Source organism: Salvelinus alpinus, chromosome 16, assembly GCF_045679555.1.
Source record: "Salvelinus alpinus chromosome 16, SLU_Salpinus.1, whole genome shotgun sequence".
NCBI classification, from domain to species: domain Eukaryota; kingdom Metazoa; phylum Chordata; class Actinopteri; order Salmoniformes; family Salmonidae; genus Salvelinus; species Salvelinus alpinus.
Genome location: NC_092101.1, coordinates 23,358,720 through 23,378,077, shown reverse-complemented (window position 1 = coordinate 23,378,077; position 19,358 = coordinate 23,358,720). Strand labels below are relative to the sequence as shown.

Genomic DNA, 19,358 nt, shown 5'->3' with positions numbered 1-19,358 from the left:
TTCCCCTGGCTTCTCTGCTCCCCAACACTGGCTATAATTAAAAACGTTCTCCCACAACACACATACATAAACTGAATGAGACTAATGAAAACGTATGGCTGGCACAAATGACATATGGTAGTGTGTTTATCAGGGGCCACGGTTATCAAGCAGGTGTATTTTCACATTGTCCTCTAATGACCCGTACAACAAACTTTTTGTAGAACAAAACAAATGCTTGTATTTTTCACTGGAGTCGTGCTGCATTATCACAATCTGGGTGGTGTGGTTAAAGATGAGATGAGTTCAACATTTCACAAACTTTGCGAGTCGTTTTATTCTGACTGGTCTACTGAATCTTTCGGTTGTCATTCTATTCATCCCCCAGTGGCACACCTGTGTAGAAGAATTCCTGCTCATGTTGCAGATAATCATACGGTCCAGGCTGGACACAAAGACCATCCGGATGTGAGCTGAGCCCATTCTGCTTCCCCAGCTCCTGGCCAACGGCTACCTGTTTCACATGGCTCTAGTCTACACTAGGAGAGGGACAGACGGGAGTGACTGAGAAGTGAACACTGACAGGGTGCTGTGTGAAAGTCACTACAGTCTGGCTCACAGAACAGATCGGTTTTCTCTAGTTTCTTTACTCTCTCCTCCCCTCTGTATGGTGAACAGGTGGGAGGATTCACACCAGAAAGAGGGCCTTTTGGGTCACTTTCTAGCCCAGGTTGAACCTAGTAATTTGGTTTTACAGGTGATTTGTCCCTGCTAAGGAAAGCATTACAAAAGATGAAAGGTGAAAGAAGATAGGGAACAGTTGGAGAAGAGAGGGAAAGACAGTTTAAGTAAAGTGAGGGAGTTGGTGATTGGGTGTTATTATAGGAGAGGGGTTGTTCCCTCTTTACAAAATGTTTGGAGACAAAAAATATTTTGGAGACTTAAAACAAGTTGCAGAGGAACAAATGTTTGTGTGTCTACGTGCATGTATGTATGTATAAGATAATGAGTGCAAGGGTGTGTGCGTGTGTCTTCATCTTTTTTGAGAAGGGGGGAAAAAAACTCTCAATGCTGCATTTGCTTGTCTTCTCAGCATGAGTGTTTAATCTTTTCAGGGCGTTCAATTGGGCCACTGAATGAGCCCCAAGCTCCTTCCCGCTAGGAACCGGGGAGCTTATTCTAAACCTCTAATCGCTGAGCAAACACAGCAGTGCTCTCCCACTCCTTTTCTACACAGGCCACAATATAGCATAACTTTCTTTTAACTTTCCCTCACTTTTCTGCTTGTACTTATTTTGCTTTTGGTATGGGTCAGAAAAATTTGTGAGTGATGTAATTTAGAGGGCTTTATTTCCTACACAGTCCAAGATAACCTTTTGTGTGTTTTTTTTAAAATTAGTTGTCAGTGAGTCCTGAGAATCTGTCGCTCATATGATGGTGTCAATATCCTTGGATTTTAGAGCTTCGTCAATATTTCACACCCCTGCTGCTAACCTGAGCAGGCAGGAGAAGGCCAGTGGCATTCGGTGTAAAATAAATGAAGTGATTTGTCTGTTTTTGTTTTCTTATCGGCCCCCTCAAAGGAAGTTTTATTTACTCCCTGTTCATTTGATTTTGTGTGTTTGCTTTTCATTGGTTTGGCCTTGCTGTCGGTGCAAGCAATCGCTTTACTCACGGTCTCCTGTTGAGCGACGCGTGAAAGCTGTCTAAAACCTCTCCCTTCAATGATTAAATTCTGAGCAAGGACCAGACTGAGCAAGGACACTTTTCTCACCCTGTGTTTCAGGGTCTGGCTTGTCATTAGCTTCTCAATCCTCACACCTCTGCTAATGAAAACCTCTCTGTTGTCCATTTCCACAGAGAAAACTGCTGGCCATTTACCTCCACAATGACGAGAGTGTGCTCAGCAACGTCTTCTGCTCCCAGATGATGTGTGCAGACTCCATAGTGGCCTATCTGAGCCAGAACTTCATCACATGGGCATGGGATGTCACTAAAGAAGCTAACAAAGCCAGGTATGTATGAGTACTCTATGCCCTCATCACATCTCAGGAATCCACCGCTGTAGCCCTGAAAACAAAATGAATATCAGAGATTGTCTGACAGGTGGATGCCATCTTAATAGCTGAGATTCGTCCCCTGCTCCGCACCACTCTTTCTCTTTAACTCAAGCCCCTCTTCATCGGCGAGGGGGATGTGTGCTAACAAAAGCAGTTGTGTTTGCAGTATGAGGCCCCAATTGGGCAATCTTCACTAATCTGCCTCATTGGAGGGTAGGTTAGAAATGAAGGTCCCATGAAGTCTACATTGCCTGTGAGAACATCTCTATTTCCCCAAGGCTGAGGGCGCTCATGACATGGCAGCCTTATCAACTCTACTTCATCTTTCCTCCATAACAATTCACAACCCAATTCCATTATTTCCACCAATGTCCTGCCTGTCTCAGTATGTGACTCCCTGCACTAGCAATACCCAACAACACTCGCAAGCCTTCAACTCCTGACCCCAAAGCCAGGCTTGACCCTCCCTGGCCATGCTCTACTCCCCTAGCCAAGGGCAAGAATGGGGCAGCGTCCCAGGTGTGATGTGTCTGCTGTGGGAGAGAGGGCCGTTAACCAGATGGAGGTTTGATTAGGGCCCAGCAGCAGCCTCTTGCTCCGGGGCAGGCCCCAGCTTTTCCTTCCACTAGACTTCAGGGCTAAGCCCACCCCCTGGTAGGAGGCGTTTAAGAAAGACGGGGGAAAGGCTCAAACACTGACCTTCCCTCATTCCGTACCCTTTCTCCCTTTTGGTTCTTGCTTTTTGCCCCAGCTGAGCCTTTTTATTGCAGATTAAAAGCAGGCAACATCTGGAGCTTTTCATAATGTGCACTGCTACTTGCTCTAACGTACGTATGTACGTACACACACGTTTTTCCCACATTCTCACGCTCTTAGGTTGATCCTGAGTGACTGGTGATTGGCATGAGTCACAGTGGCTATTAAGAAGGTATTCTAACTCATAGGGCCTCATAGCGTATCCTTTAGTTGAGTGTGAAATTATGCATAAAACCAGACCTGTTGAATACGTCCCAATGTAATTGTTGCCCATGGCAAAATGTCTCTAAAATACCACAGACACTGAGCCTCATGCACAGCTAGTATTGAACTTAATTATGAATAAATATATTCAAAACACTACATCTTTCAGGTAGTTGTTAGCTTTTGATTCCATGCTTTTGTGTTTGACTGCCTACTTTCATACCACATCTGTTCTATTTTTATTTATCATACGGTGCTATACCGATCAATAATGGTATTGAACTCCTCGTAATTGAGCACATTACCAGTAAAAGTGTCATGCACTCATCTGACTTGTTCAGAAGCGCTGTATTAAAAACGTGAGAATCGCCTGAGAAATGCTGTTTTCCATTCAAAACATGTCTGCGCAGAGTATCTGTTTTCTGTGTAGCATCCGGTTCCTATTCCACGTGATTGACTAAAGCACACCTGAGAGTTTGTTGTATGCTCACTGGAGTGTATGTAAAGTTGCAGCAGTCTCTCAACATCTCATGCATGACTTTGATGTAAATAAGTGAACCTGACAGTCCAGGGAAACATTAACACTTTACCATGTGGAGAGGAAGAGTGAGCTGAATTAGAAGCTGTCACTCTCATTACCAAACCAACCATGACCTGATATTCAAGGACCAGGTGTTTCCAGTAGTTAGAAAAAAATAACTCCCTTAAGGATTTTGTGGGAAGCAAAGCTATACATTCTTTAAGATATGTTATGGCTGAAAGAGACTGCAGTGAACCGCTCACCTTATTGACCTTATTTCTTGGTTTAATTTCTACTTCCTGCGCTTTAGACACGATTTTCACCCTTCATTTGTGATGCTGTGTCAGTACGTGTTATTGTGCACCATATACAGGTTGATGTTTATTGTCATGAATCTTGCCCTGGAGGCAGAACTGAGTGATTTCCGCAAGATGGCCCAGATGCAATGTCAAAATTGTCTATCGTATAAATGTGTGCAAATTAAAGGTTAGTGTTAGGCATTAGTGTTACTGTAGCAATGTGGTTAGGTTTAAAACCAGATTTACTGACTTTGTAGCTGTGCCAGCGAGTGACCACTATGCAGAGCAGCCTCCAGTATGAGTCATCCCAATAAATGCCGACCTGCGCGCCATATATAGAAACATTTCTGCTCTTTAGGGTTACTCCGGAGTTAGTGTACTTCTGCTTAATCGTTTTACTATGTATGGTAGTTGTAAGAGAAAGGTGTGTTGGGTTGACTCCTAAGGTGTTTGATTGGAACCAAAGGAGGTTGTGTTTAATATGGGAATTAAGATTGGGTTTCTCTGAAGGCTGTGGCGATTGTTGCCATGACCTTGGTGGCAGGTTAGAATTACCTCTGTCCAATGTTTTGGCCTGGCTGTGTTGAGGCCTTTTCAGGGCCCCCTAGAGCAGGGACAAGGACAGGGCTTGGACATCCTCTTAACCTCATCGTGTCATGGGGAGAACCCCTCCTTAACCACAGCTGGATGGTCAAAAGACTGGTCAGCCACATTGTCAGAACCCATGATCAACTACAGTTGAAGTCAGAAGTTTACATACACTTAGGTTGTAGTCATTAACTCGTTTTTCATCCACTCCACAAATTTCTTGTTAACAAACTATAGTTTTGGCAAGTCGGTTAGGACATCTACTTTGTGCATGACAAGTCATTTTTCCAACAATTGTTTACAGACAGATTATTTCACTTATAATTCACTATCACAATTCCAGTGGGTCAGAAGTTTACATACACTAAGTTGACTGTGCCTTTAAACAGCTAGGAAAATTCCAGAAAATTGTCATGGCTTTAGAAGCTTCTGATAAACTAATTGAGATCATTTGAGTCAATTGGAGGTGTATCTGTGGATGTATTTCAAAGCCTACCTTCAAACTCGTTGTCTCTTTGCTTGACATCATGGGAAAATCGCAAGAAATCAGCCAAGACCTCAGAAAAAAAATTGTAGACCACAAGTCTGGTTCATCCTTGGGAGCAATTTCCAAATGCCTGAAGGTACAACGTTCATCTATACAAACAACAGTACGCAAGTATAAACACCATGGGACCACGCAGCCGTCATACTGCTCAGGAAGGAGATGCGTTCTGTCTCCTAGAGATGAACGTACTTTGGTGTGAAAAGTGCAAATCAATCCCAGAACAACAGCAAAGGACCTTGTGAAGATGCTGGAGGAAACGGGTACAAAAGTATCTATATCCACAGTAAAACAAATCCTGTATTGACATAACCTGAAAGGTCGCTGAGCAAGGAAGAAACCACTGCTCCAAAACTGCCATAAAAAAAGCCAGACTACGGTTTGAAACTGCACATAGGGACAAAGATCGTACTTTTTGGAGAAATATCCTCTGGTCTGATGAAACAAAAATAGAACTGTTTGGCCATAATGGCCATCGTTATGTTTGGAGGAAAAAGGGGGAGGCTTGCAAGCACAAGAACAACATCCCAACCGTGAAGCACAGGGGTGGCAGCATCATGTTGTGGGGGTGCTTTGCTGCAGGAGGGACTGGTGCACTTCACAAAATAGATGGCATCATGAGGGAGGAAAATTGTGGATCTCAAGACATCAGTCAGGAAGTTAAAGCTTGGTCGCAAATGGGTCTTCCAAATGGACAATGACCCCAAGCATACTTCCAAAGTTGTGGCAAATTGACTTAAGGACAACAAAGTCAAGGTATTGGAGTGACCATCACAAAGCCCTGACCTCAATCCCATAGAAAATGTGTAGGCAGAACTGAAAAAGTGTGAGAGCAAGGAGGCCTACAACCCTGACTCAGTTACACCAGCTCTGTCAGGAGGAATGGGCCAAAATTCACCCAACTTATTGTGGGAAGCTTGTGGAAGGCTACCTGAAACGTTTGATCCAAGTTAAACAATTTAAAGGCAATGCAACCAAATACTAATTGAGTGTATGTAAACTTCTGACCCACTGGGAATGTGTTGAAAAAAATAAAAGCTGAAATCATTCTCTTTACTATTATTCTGACATTTCCCATTCTTACAATAATGTGATGATCCTAACTGACCTATGACAGGGAATTTTTACTAGGATTAAATGTCAGAAATTGTGAAAAACTGAGTTTAAATGTATTTGGCTAAGGTGTATGTGAACTTCCGACTTCAACTGTGCATGAGCTATTTGGTGTAGATTTAGGGTAAGAGTTGATTTAAGCATCAGTTGTCAGAGCAGCTTACCGATCACTGTACCTATACACAGCCCATCTGTAAATAGCACACCCAACTACCTCATCCCCATATTATTATATATATTTTTTGCACCCCAGTATCTCTACTTGCACATCATCTGCACATCTATCACTCCTTGTTAATGCTAAATTGTAATTATTTCGCCTCTATGGCCTATTTATTGCCTTACCTCCCTAATCTTACTACATTTGCACACACTGTACATAGACTTTTTCTATTGTGTTATTGGCTGTACGTTTGTTTATTCCATGTGTGACTCTGTTTGTGTCGCACTGCTTTGCTTTATTGTGGCCAGGTCGCAGTTGTAAATGAGTACTTGTTCTCATCTGGCCTACCTGGTGAAATAAAGGAGGAATGTTGTGGTTGAAATGACCTTGTTTCTCCTAGAATGCTGATTGGAGATTGGTGCTAATGCTTCCCATGGTTAAGCGTTGAGTTGATGCTGTTCCATCTCAAAGTTTGAAAAGTATTGCAACTAGCACTCTCAACTTTGAATTCATGATTAATGAGTAGCACCGCCGCCCAGACCAATCACTCCATCCCTCTCCCCTCTGACATCATCCTCCACCCATTTCATTACTCCTATATTTTACCAGCCAGTTATTAAAGTGGATCTTATTAAAAGGTGAGCAAAAAATATAATCTGTATTTGCATTCACTCTATAGCAATTCATTAATATTATGACATTTACAGTGAGCTCCAAGGGCCTGCCTGCTACCCTTTTCCTTCTAGTGAAATGTTAATTTAAAGTTCTGTCTTTGTAATGGAATAAGAAATCCTCTCTGCCCTATCAATTCATCACATGCGGTGGGGAATACTAATTTGTCTACTAGGCCTATTTAGACAGGGACGTCTACAGTAAGAAAAGGCAGAATTGGTTTTAAAGTCCTTAATGGTATGAGCTGTGTACCTCTGTTCATGTGAAAAATGTCCGTCCTGTCTTTTCCTTTCCTAGACTACTCACCATTTGCACGAGGCATTTTGGCAGTGTGGTGGCACAGACGATTCGGACGTACAAGACCGATCAGTTCCCCCTGCTCCTTATTGTCATGGGAAAGAGGACATCAAATGAAGTTTTAAATGTTATTCAAGGTAATGAATGTCAACAATATTGATGGGTTGAATATTTGTTATGTTCTGGATAAAGGGAGGGGTTTTTAAAGCTATACTTAACTATAGCTATAATTTAGCAATTTACTCTGACCCTTCTATAATGATAAAATAGTAAGTGTTTGTGCGAATGGGGGGAAAGTTTTTTTGATTTTTATGCCTTGTTTTTTCTTTTTCTTTGAAGGCAATACAACAGTGGATGAGTTGATGATGAGGCTAATGGGTGCGATGGAAATCTTCTCAGCTCAGCAGCAAGAGGACATCAAGGATGAGGTACAGATGAGAGGAACTCTAAAAGCACACAGAAGAACAGAGTCTTTAAGGGGGAGTAGATGTTTGAAATGTAAGCCATGATTAGGCCATGGCCACTGAAATATACCATGATTTGTTTAGTCACAGGAGGCCAAGAGGGAGCCAATTATTGTGCCATTTGAGCCGTTCTCATAGAATTATGCCATAGTTTGTCTCGGAGCTAAATGGGGACATGCGGAGACAAATCGGAATGCATTGTGACTGCCACCAGCTCCACTTAGGGCCAAGGCTAGGAACACACATCTGAGAGGCCCTTTGTCTGGGACAGGGGGGGCGAAGCACAATTAATTTCCCTCCCATTTGGTTTTAGTTAACTGTGCCTAAGGTCTTCACAATGGGAGCAGGATACAACTGTTCTCTTCTTCACCATTCTCTGTCCATTGCCGCTTTAATCCAATAGAAACTCGACAAACAAATTCCAAGCTTCACTCTGAGAAGAAAGCAGCGAAACAGAAGCGGTATTCTTTCATGTGAGGACAGGAATCTTGGGACAGTATGGCTGGGGTCCCTCTGTCAGACATTTACCTGACCTCATGAATGCTGTCTTTTATGTGTCGAAATGGATGGATTTAATCATTCTCCCGCTCTAGCAGATATTTACTCAACATCAAATAAACAAAGAACGGCATTCTAGTTTTGTCTGACCCTTTAAACAGGTAGTTCCCCTCAGCTGACTACACTAGACCATGTTGTCTTTGGCATACAGTTCTTGTTGTTAGTGAATACAGATGACTCAATGCCCTGTTTCTTTGTACTGTTTAAATCTCTCATTAATCAGCAGTCTGGAAGAGATGAAGTGGGAAGACGTGCCATCAGGCTCAAACCAATGTGCTCAATACTTAGCGTCAACTTGTCAGTGGGAGATGACTGACTACCAGTACACATTCTCTCTCACCGACTTATCTTTAAACCTTTCACACTTGTTGATGGGATAGAGATTTAAAGAAAGAAATAGTCACAAAGTGGTTACTGTCTCTAAGATGAAAGGCATCTGCAGCAGCGTGTTGTAGTAGATTAACACCTGAGATTGTCTCATGTTCCTCAGCACTAGGCCTGGCTGCTTGCCTGTCTGTCTTAGTCACATCATATGAGGAATGTGTTAGACTCCCACTGTGTTTACGTAACAATACTAGTTTAGTGACCTTTCTGTGTTTGATTAGTTTAGTTACAGCATATCGTCATGGGAATTGTGAGAGTGTTGTTTTGTGCACAGCCGGAGGGCTAACTGTAGGTGAGCCAATGAATGTCTACAACTGGGGTTCCCATTATGTTCTTATTGGATGCCTACCCTTTCAGAAAAAATAATTAAGACCAATAAGCAACAAGAAGTGTGTACACTGTGCACATGTCACTAAGCTGTATGTCCTGTGTGACCAGGCTGGATGATACAGCTGTATGTCCTGTGTGACCAGGCTGGATGATACAGTACCAAGCTGTATGTCCTGTGTGACCAGGCTGGATGATACAGCAGCAAGCTGTATGTCCTGTGTGACCAGGCTGGATGATACAGCAGCAAGCTGTATGTCCTGTGTGACCAGGCTGGATGATACAGCAGCAAGCTGTATGTCCTGTGTGACCAGGCTGGATGATACAGCAGCAAGCTGTATGTCCTGTGTGACCAGGCTGGATGATACAGCAGCAAGCTGTATGTCCTGTGTGACCAGGCTGGATGATACAGCTGTATGTCCTGTGTGACCAGGCTGGATGATACAGCTGTATGTCCTGTGTGACCAGGCTGGATGATACAGCAGCAAGCTGTATGTCCTGTGTGACCAGGCTGGATGATACAGCAGCAAGCTGTATGTCCTGTGTGACCAGGCTGGATGATACAGCAGCAAGCTCTGTATGTCCTGTGTGACCAGGCTGGATGATACAGCAGCAAGCTGTATGTCCTGTGTGACCAGGCTGGATGATACAGCAGCAAGCTGTATGTCCTGTGTGACCAGGCTGGATGATACAGCAGCAAGCTGTATGTCCTGTGTGACCAGGCTGGATGATACAGCAGCAAGCTGTATGTCCTGTGTGACCAGGCTGGATGATACAGCAGCAAGCTGTATGTCCTGTGTGACCAGGCTGGATGATACAGCAGCAAGCTGTATGTCCTGTGTGACCAGGCTGGATGATACAGCAGCAAGCTGTATGTCCTGTGTGACCAGGCTGGATGAAACAGCAGCAAGCTGTATGTCCTGTGTGACCAGGCTGGATGATACAGCAGCAAGCTGTATGTCCTGTGTGACCAGGCTGGATGATACAGCACCGTTTAGAGAAGTTGAGGGACAGGTTTTCATGGGTAGAAGCTTGGGTGGTTGCGTTGCTATTGTCTTCATAGATGCAAAGGGAATATGACAGCTTTTGATGTCAACAGAAATACTGTTATTCACTTAACATACCATGAAATTTGGTTCTTAATGACTTTTCAATTTGACATATTTAGAATGTTTCTGTTCATGACAAGTAGTATATTATTTTCTGGCACATTGACAAGCGATCTGGCTCCATAAAGGTCACTGGTTGTGTTAATTACACAGGCCTGTCGGGATTGATGGAAATGTGAAGTGATAATGTCACAAATCAGGAGAACAAATGATCATGAGTGGGTAATGTACCAGAGTGATTAATAACCACAGGAATCTGCAACCACATCCTGTAAATGCCAGACCATATACATCTTCGCTGTGAAGTGAACTTGTCACTCCTTGAGCTCGCCGACCGCCTTTCAATCATTGGAAAGAGTTATCATATTAGCTAATTCTCCTCACTACGTGTACAGTCATAGATATTTAAATACAATTGTTTGGCCCCTTGGCCCCCTTATCAGTCGAATGCCTTGGGTCAGATTTATGTACAGCATGTCAGTAATCAGTCATCATTTGGACTTGAGAGTTCAAGCAGAGGACTCCTAAGGCTAGGGGTGTTGGTGTACTCTGAGTCACCCTTCAGTACAGGTCACTCAGAAGAATTCAGGTTCACTCCAGGAAGACTAGCTGTCGCCATTGGCGTCGGCTAATGGGGATCCCCAAAAAAATCTAAACCTCATTCCCTATATTCCGACCTGATGTTCTCCCATTGCCACAGCCCCCGCTATCCCAGACTGCTCTGAGCTCACACCTACTCACTGTCTGAGGCTGTCCTGCTCTGCTGGCCCATTCCTCTGAGGACAGACCCAGACATCTGCCAACATCACACTCGCATTCCTCACTGACTGACATGCCTGGGAGGTGGACAGACTGCAGCAGAGGCAAAAAGTTACTTTCACATAGATTTGAACGAACTTGACTTAACCAAACACACCTGGATTGTCTGTTTAGTTCGTTATGGACTGTGCATCAACAGCAGGAAATACCTGGCTGTTAGAATCTGTTCCATACTTTTTTGTTTATTCCTTTGATCTATTTTAATACCAGATAAAGGCTACATAAGTAGTTGGAAACTGTATTGTATGGTATCATATACCCAGTAAATACCCAGTAAATGAAGAAAGGTACCTGTCCATAATGTGTGTTATGTGTAGTAAAAGCAACGTTTGTTTGTTTCATGATATTTTATCAAAAGGAATGAACACAGTACGGAACATTATACTTTACAGTAACTGTTATTGCGTGACTGCTGGGCAAATGCACTTACGGTAAGTGACCCTTTATTCTTTTGTCCTCAACCATGCTATTACAGTGTCTGTTCAGCGACCAATATGATTTAGGACAACAGAAAAATGTATCCTTTTCATTCTCAGGCTTGCAAGAATTGACCACTCCCCCTGCCCTGTGCACAAACCCCACAAATCACAATAGCTCAACTTTTTCACGTAATTGGCACAAAGTCCAGGGTTCAGAAAAGAAAAGGTAGTCTCCCAGGCTCCAAAACAAATGCCATTGCTGACACAATGGAAACAGTTCTTTCTCCCTGCTTTAGAAAGCCTCTTACACACAGCCCGTAGAAAGGCAGTCGTCTGCCTCTGTACAAACAGGAACTCTGAGGGAAAAGAAAAGAGCCCTCAGGTCTGTTAAGGAAGTTGAGGCCCGGATGGATTCCCTTCTCCCACATGATACTCTTTCAAGCCTTGTCTGGCTAAACCACACAAAGCATTTAGTTCTCTCATTCTACTTCCTGCTGCTCAGCTGCCAGGTATCACAGCTATTCAACACAGAACAATATAACATGTGGCAAAGGAAGAAAGCAACTTTGTTTTTACTTTAACTACTTCTGTTGTTATTTGTGTTATTGGTTACCTCATAACTTGAGGGTATTTGTCTTCTCTTCTAACGTGGTCTCTTTCTCTATCCAGGATGAACGTGAAGCCAGGGAAATGGTGAAGAGGGAGCAGGATGAGGCCTACCAACTGTCATTAGAGGCTGACCGTAAAAAGGTTGGGCATCAACTACAACACAATGGCATGGTTCCATTCTCATCAGATAAATGTTAGAGGGTTTTTAGCATGCATTTTAGCATTAAACTCAAGTGAAACATTTATACAGAGCACAACTTTAAAGTGGATACCCTTCTATAATCATGTTATGATTGTGACCATTACTATGTGTCGTTAATGGTTATTGTGAAACCACCCAGTAAACCTGTTAACATGGTTGATTGTTTGATCACTATTTGTAATGGTTTGATGTCAGCTGGATGGATTAATAAAAATATATTTCTGTTTCAGAGAGAAGCACAGGAGAGAGAGCAGGCAGAACAGCTTCGCCTGCAACAGATCCAGAAAGAAGCAGATGATGAGAAAGAGGTGAGAACATTATGGTTAATGTTTAGAGTTAAACAATCATTTCCTACTTAGATAACTGAAAACACATGGTCACTTTGTTAGATAAAAAATATATACATTTATACAGTACATGGCCAAAAGTATGTGGACACATACTCGTCAAACATCTCATTCCAAAATCATGGGCATTAATATGGAGTTGGTTCCATCTTTGTTGCTATAACAGCCTCCACTTGACTGGGAAGGCTTTCCACGAGTTGTTGGAACATTGCTGCGGGTACTTGCTTTCATTCAGCCACGAGCATTAGTGAGGTCTGGCGCTGATGTTGGGCGATTAGGCCTGGCTCACAGTTGGTGTTCCAATTCATCCCAAAGTTGTTCGATGGGGTTGAGGTCAGGGCTCTGAGCTGGCCAGTCAAGTTCTTCCACAACAAACCATTTCTGTATGGACCTTTCTTTGTGTATGGGGCATTGTCATGCTGAAACAGGAAAGGGTCTTCCCCAAACTGTTGCCACAAAGTTGGAAGCACAGAATCGTCTAGAATGTCATTGTAGGCTGTAGAGTTAAGATTTACCTTCACTGGAACTAAGGGGCCTAGCCCGAACCATGAAAAACAGCCCCAGACCATTATTCCTCCTCCACCAAACTTTACTGTTGGCTCTATGCATTGGAGCAGGTAGCGTTCTCCTGGCATCTGCCAAACACAAATTCATCCGTCAGACTGCCAGATGGTGAAGCGTGATTCATCACTCCAGAGAACGCATTTCTACTGCTCCAGAGTCCAATGGCGGCGAGCTTTACACCACTCCAGCCGATGCCTGGCATTGCGATCTTAGGCTTGTGTGCGGCTGCTCAGCCATGGAAACCCATTTCATGAAGCTCCCAACGAACAGTTCTTGTGCTGACGTTGCTTCCAGAGGCAGTTTGGAACTTGGTAGTGAGTGTTGCAACCGAGGACAGGGTTGTTTTACACGCTAAAGCACTTGGTGGTCTCGTTCTGTGAGTTTGTGTGGCTACCACTTCGCGGCTGAGCCGTTGTTGCTCCTAGACGTTTCCACTTCACAAAAACAGCACTTACAGTGGACCAGGGCAGCTCTAGCAGGGCAGAAGTTTGACAAACTGTCCTATGGCGGTGCCACGTTGAAAGTCACTAAGCTCAGTAAGGCCATTCTACTGCCAATGTTTGTCTATGGAGATTGCAAGGCTGTGTGCTCAATTTTATACACCTGTCAGCAACGGGTGTAGCTGAAATAGCCGAATCCACTAATATTAAGGGGTATCCACATACTTTTTTATAGTATTTGTCTGTTTCGTCCTGCATGTCCATATATGTTGTTTGTGGAGTGAATGCTAACATGTGATCCCCATGGTGGAGGCAGAGAGACAGAGGGACATGTACTAATCTCTTGTGTGTACAGTAAGCCCTATCCCTGTTAAGCTTGTCATACAGAGATGTTATTGTCCTGTTTGAATTCCCTACGACACACAAGATCATATTGAAACCAAGTGAACAAAAGGTGCAGCACAAAGCACGGTGGGACAAAGAAAAACAATTATGGCAGTGGGAACGCAGTGGGAACGCAGTGGTGGATGCTGTAGATATAGCTCCTTTTAGCCAGCTGATTGGCTATTTACTCAGCAGCAAACTCCACAGACAGCAGGGATCAGGTGAACCAGCTAGCTGAGATGATTTGTCACATTAGTTAAACAGCCCAGAACAAAAGACCTTTCTGTCCAGTCTTAATTATATCACTGTAGTCCTCTAGCCCGTTGCCATGGTTTCCTCTCCACCAACCGACCCTGCTTGTATGCAACAGTGTAGATATTCAGAAACATGATACCCAACAATGGCCCCTCTGTTTACATGCAGTCTATACCACATCCTTTACCTCAGACAGGCTTACCTTATTGTGGCCTTAAAGTCTAAAGCAGGGGAAAACGCAATCTAGTCATTGACCTGACCTGTGTGTGACTGTATCAGGTGTATTTTCACCTGGTCAACTGTTTCACCTGTCTGGTTGTGTGTCTGCCTGGTCAAGTGTGAGGCAGGCAGGAGGGCATGTGCTGTGTTTAGTAGGGTTTCACATTTTGGGGAATATTCAGAGGTGTAAACTCTCCGTGGGAATTAACAGGGAATATATGGGAATTAATGGAAATACTTGCATATTAATACCATTTAAATGTAGTTGTTTTTTGCATTGGATATATTTACCTTATATGGAGACAGAAACCTAAACCTTTTACCTTATCATAAGTAGACATAATTGCAAATGATTAAATCCTTCCAATACAAATTTAAAAAACTATTTAGTTACAAATTTAACTTTAATTGAGTTGACTCTTCACATGTGATGATTTCACTGGACAACAAAAGAAAGGGAATATTGAATGATCCCCAATGATCCATCGCATCTCCCAAAACTTTTCTCAATGTTACATCTGTAAAATGATAGTCTAGAAACTAAAGCTTTGGTTGTCTTCCTCTCAGGCTTCCATGTCATCTCCCTGGACCTCCTCAATGTCCACCTCTTGAACATCAGACTCTGAGGCCTCATCTTCACTGTCACTTTCCAGCCTTGTTGAGGATGACTTGTTGTCAGGCTCAAAAAGCCACCAATTTGTCAACCATTGTATTTGTCAGTCTGTTGCGTGTGTGTGTGTGTTCCCAAACAATGACCAGTTGCGCTCTGAGGCGGCTGATATTGGTGGAATTTGGAGGATGAGGGGAAAGAGCCTTAGATCCACAAAGTCCCTTCCACCAGGTGACTGATGAGAAATGCTGGCACGACTGCCATATTGCATCTCCATCCCAAAGCCCTTGCTTTGAAGTGTACTTCGCCAGACTGCCAAGAACCTTTCCCTCATCCAGGCTGAGGTGGCGAGACACGGTAGTGATGACACCATAGGTCTTGTTGATCTCTGCACCAGACAGGATGCTCTTGCTCGCATACTTGGGGTCCAACATGTACGCTGCGGCGTGTATGGGCTTCAGGCAGAAGCCCATACTTTTTGATGTATTTCAGATCTGCAGTTTCCTCTGCTTGGAGCAACAGAGAAGTGGGCAGGGCAGTACGGATTTCTTCTTACATCGGCAAGCAGAGTCTGAACATCTGACAGGATGGCATTGTCTCCCTCAATCTGTGCAATGGCTACTGCTATAGGTTTCAGGCTGCTTACCACTCTCTCCCAAAATACATCATCCAGGAGGATCCTCTTGATGGGGCTGTCCATATCGGCAGACTGTGATATGGCCATTTCTTGGAGAGACTCCTTCCCCTCCAGGAGACTGTCAAACATGATGACAACACCACCCCCAACGGGTGTTGCTGGACAGCTTCAATGTGGTGTTCTTATTCTTCTCACTTTCCTTGGTGAGGTAGATTGCTGCTATAACTTGATGACCCTTCACATACCTAACCATTTCCTTGACTCTCTTGTAGAGTGTATCCATTGTTTTCAGTGCCATGATGTCCTTGAGGAGCAGACTCAATGCATGAGCAGCACAGCCAATGGGTGTGATGTGAGGGTAGGACTCCTCCGCTTTAGACCAAGTAGCCTTCATGTTTGCAGCATTGTCTGTCACCAATGTAAATACTTTCTGTGGTCTAAGGTCATTGATGACTGCCTTCAGCTCATCTGCAATGTAGAGACCGGTGTGTCTGTTGACCCTTGTCTGTCCTCTTGTAGAATACTGGTTAAGGGGTGACGATATAGTCAATTATTCCTTGCCCACGAACATTCGACCACCCATCAGAGATGATTGCAATACAGTCTGCTTTCTGTATGATTTGCTTGACCTTCACTTTAACTCTGAACTCTGTATCCAGCAAATTAGTAGATAAAGTCTGGTTGGAGGGGTGTATGCTGGGCGAAGAACATTCAGAAATCTCTTCCAATACACATTGCCTGTGAGCATCAGTTGCATACACAGCTCGAGCAAGACATTCATCAGCATTTCTCTGACTACGTTCCTCCATTAAGTCAAAAACTTCTGATTCCAGGAGGACCATGAGCTATCGCTATCGATAAGGTGTCTGATTCATCATTTTCACCTTGAATAGAAGTAGAGGGACTTTTGTCAGGGTTGCTTGTTGTGAGCGCTGTTTGAACTTTATGCACTTCGCCAGATGATTCTGCATCTTTGTTGCATTCTTCACATATGATTTGGCACAGTATTTGCAAATGTACACAGCTTTCCCTTCGACATTAGCTGCAGTGAAATGTCTCCACACATCAGATGGTGCCTGTGGCAATTTCCTGTAGAGTAGGGAAAAAAATTGTAAAAGTAAAGCAAATACAATTCCATGTACAGATAAATAGTTAAGCTGTTAGATTAAACAACTCCTTTGTAAGATAAATGTTTTAAAATGAAACATGTATGGGAACAGGTGAATTAACACTCCTCAGTTAGTAGGCTTAAGCAAGCTAAACCCCAAATGGTAGCAGAAACTAACTAGCAGAAATTGTTAACAAGTTAGAAATGATTTAAACACACTTTGCTGAAGGCTACTATTTACTAGTTAACAAAAAATCATGTTTGTCATATATATTCACCCCAGCCAGTATTGTAATCAAAACTTGACAGAAAGCATCTCATTAGTGTGCAAGATCTTGAATTAGCTGTACATGTGATGGAAGAATGCACTGTGCAATTCCATTGAATTGGGATAGTTTAACCAAAATATGCTACAAGACCTAGAATTGCCTTGTGTGTGTCCCACAAAAAAGGTTCACTGTTATAAGCTAACTTTTTTGATGAATTGAAGCAAAATTCCCGGGCTTAACTTCCCATGGAAGATATTTGGGGAAATGTCGGAAATTTACTGGAAAGTTTCCAACCCTAGTATTTAATGATGAGAGTGAAGACAAACACTGGTGGATTCAGTAATGAAGCCTCAAGGACACTCCCCACAACAGGAGAGACATAAACAACCTGGAGGAAGACCACTAGCTATAAGCCACAGACAGACATCAACACATATCATAGCACAACCATAATCATGTGCAGGGATGAGTGTCTCCTAGAGATGAAGGTACTTTGGTGCGAAAAGTGCAAATCAATCCCAGAACAGCAAAGGACCTTGTGAAGATGCTGGAGGAAACGGGTACAAAAGTATCTTTATCCACAGTTAAAAAAGTCCTGTATCGACATAACCTGAAAGGCCGCTCAGCAAGGAAGAAGCCACTGCTCCAAAACCGCCATAAAAAAGCCAGACTACGGTTTGCAACTGCACATGGGGACAAAGATGGTACTTTTTGGAGAAATGTCCTCTGGTCTGATGAAACAATAATAGAACTGTTTGGCCATAATGACCATCGTTGTGTTTGCAGGAAAAAGGGGGAGGCTTGCAAGCCAAAGAACACCATCTCAACCGTGAATCACGGGGGTTGCTGCATGTTGTGGGGGTGCTTTGCTGCAGGAGGGACTGGTGCACTTCACAAAATAGATGGCATCATGAGGGAGGAAAATTATGTAGATATATTGAAGCAACATCTCAAGGCATCAGTCAGGAAGTCAAAGCTTGGTCGCAAATGGGTCTTCCAAATGGATAATGACCCCAAGCATACTTCCAAAGTTGTGGCAAAATGGCAACAAAGTCAAGGTATTGGAGTGGCCATCACAAAGCCCTGAACTCAATCCTATAGAAAATGTGTAGGCAGAACTGAAAAAGTGTGTGCGCGAGCAAGGAGGCCTACATACCTGACTCAGTTACACCAGCTCTGTCAAGAGGAATGGGCCAAAATTCACCCAACTTATTGTGGAAGGCTACCCAAAACGTTTGACTCAAGTTAAACAATTTAAAGGCAATGCGACCAAATACACTCCAATTAGTATGTAAACTTCTGATCCACTGGAAATGTGATGAAAGAAATTAAAGCTGAAATAAATCATTCTCTTTACTATTAGTCTGACATTTCACATTCTTAAAATGAAGTGGTGATCCTAACTGACCTAAGACAGGGACCTTTTACTAGGATTAAATGTCAGGAATTGTGAAACTGAGTTTAAATGTATTTGGCTAAGGTGTATGCAAACTTCAGACTTCAACTGTATTTTAACAAGGCTAGAGTTCTAACCACAGACCTAGTTCCAGATCGTTTCGCTCGATCACCCACTACTACTGCTGTCGGTCATCAGGTAGAAGGTTGGGAGATAATAAGCGGAGCCAGTGTGTCTGTATGGTGTGGAGGAAGGACAACAGCTGTCCCAACCATTCAGAGTTGTGCTGCTTATCCCTGGCTGCTCCAATGCCTAATTTCTCTGACATTGTGTATGAGTAAACAAGGCAGCATGGTGTCCCACACCTGGAGCCCAGCCAAACACCCACCCACTCAGCCGCCCGGACTACACACTGTCTGTACCCACAGACCAGACCTCAAGTCTGCCTCACGTCTCCGGCTGTCTGCCCTGCACCACCCGTCACAATGCCCCGCAGGGAAACAAACCGCTCAGTAGACCCATGAGTACAAGGGGAAATGCTTTCTGTGATTTTGTCTTTGTGTGGAGAGGGAGATGAAAGGAAGAGAGGCAGAGGGGGGAGTGGTGATGTCATTATTTACTAGTACCAGTGGCCTCATGGTGCTCCTGTCAGGTGCGCACACTGCCTCCCCCGCCCCTCCTGTGGTGGTGTTTGTTTTTTGCGTTGAGTGGTTATGCTCCTGTGTTCTTTGTGCGAAGCAGGGCCTAAGTGAGGCGTGTGCTCTGTGGCTTTAGACGCCACAGTGCAGTGTGCTGCTGGGGGGCCCTTTACCAGGCACCTACCTGGGGAGTGCCTCTGGCACGCTCCCACTCAAAGCCTGAAGCTGCTAATGAGCTACTGTTGTACACTTTTATGAAATATAATTGCATTATGGTTGGTAAATAAAGCTGCTGTGTGTTGTCACAGCATATGCTACCCTCTGTCAAAACAGGAACAACAAGCTGGAGGGAAAGAGCCCCGCGGGAGCAGCAGGTCCTGCTCTGTGACACTGGAGACCTGATTA

General features: G+C 43.7%; 1 protein-coding gene across 1 annotated transcript in view; it reads left to right on the top strand.

Annotated features, from left to right (window-relative positions):
• LOC139541154 (FAS-associated factor 1-like) overlaps positions 1-19,358 on the top strand; it is an 82,742-nt gene that overhangs the window by 47,550 nt on the left and 15,834 nt on the right. The window contains exons 13-17 of the mRNA XM_071345457.1: positions 1,840-1,994; positions 7,196-7,332; positions 7,535-7,623; positions 11,945-12,025; positions 12,317-12,394. Coding sequence (XP_071201558.1) covers positions 1,840-1,994; positions 7,196-7,332; positions 7,535-7,623; positions 11,945-12,025; positions 12,317-12,394 — 540 coding nt within the window. The remainder of the gene's footprint in view (positions 1-1,839; positions 1,995-7,195; positions 7,333-7,534; positions 7,624-11,944; positions 12,026-12,316; positions 12,395-19,358) is intronic.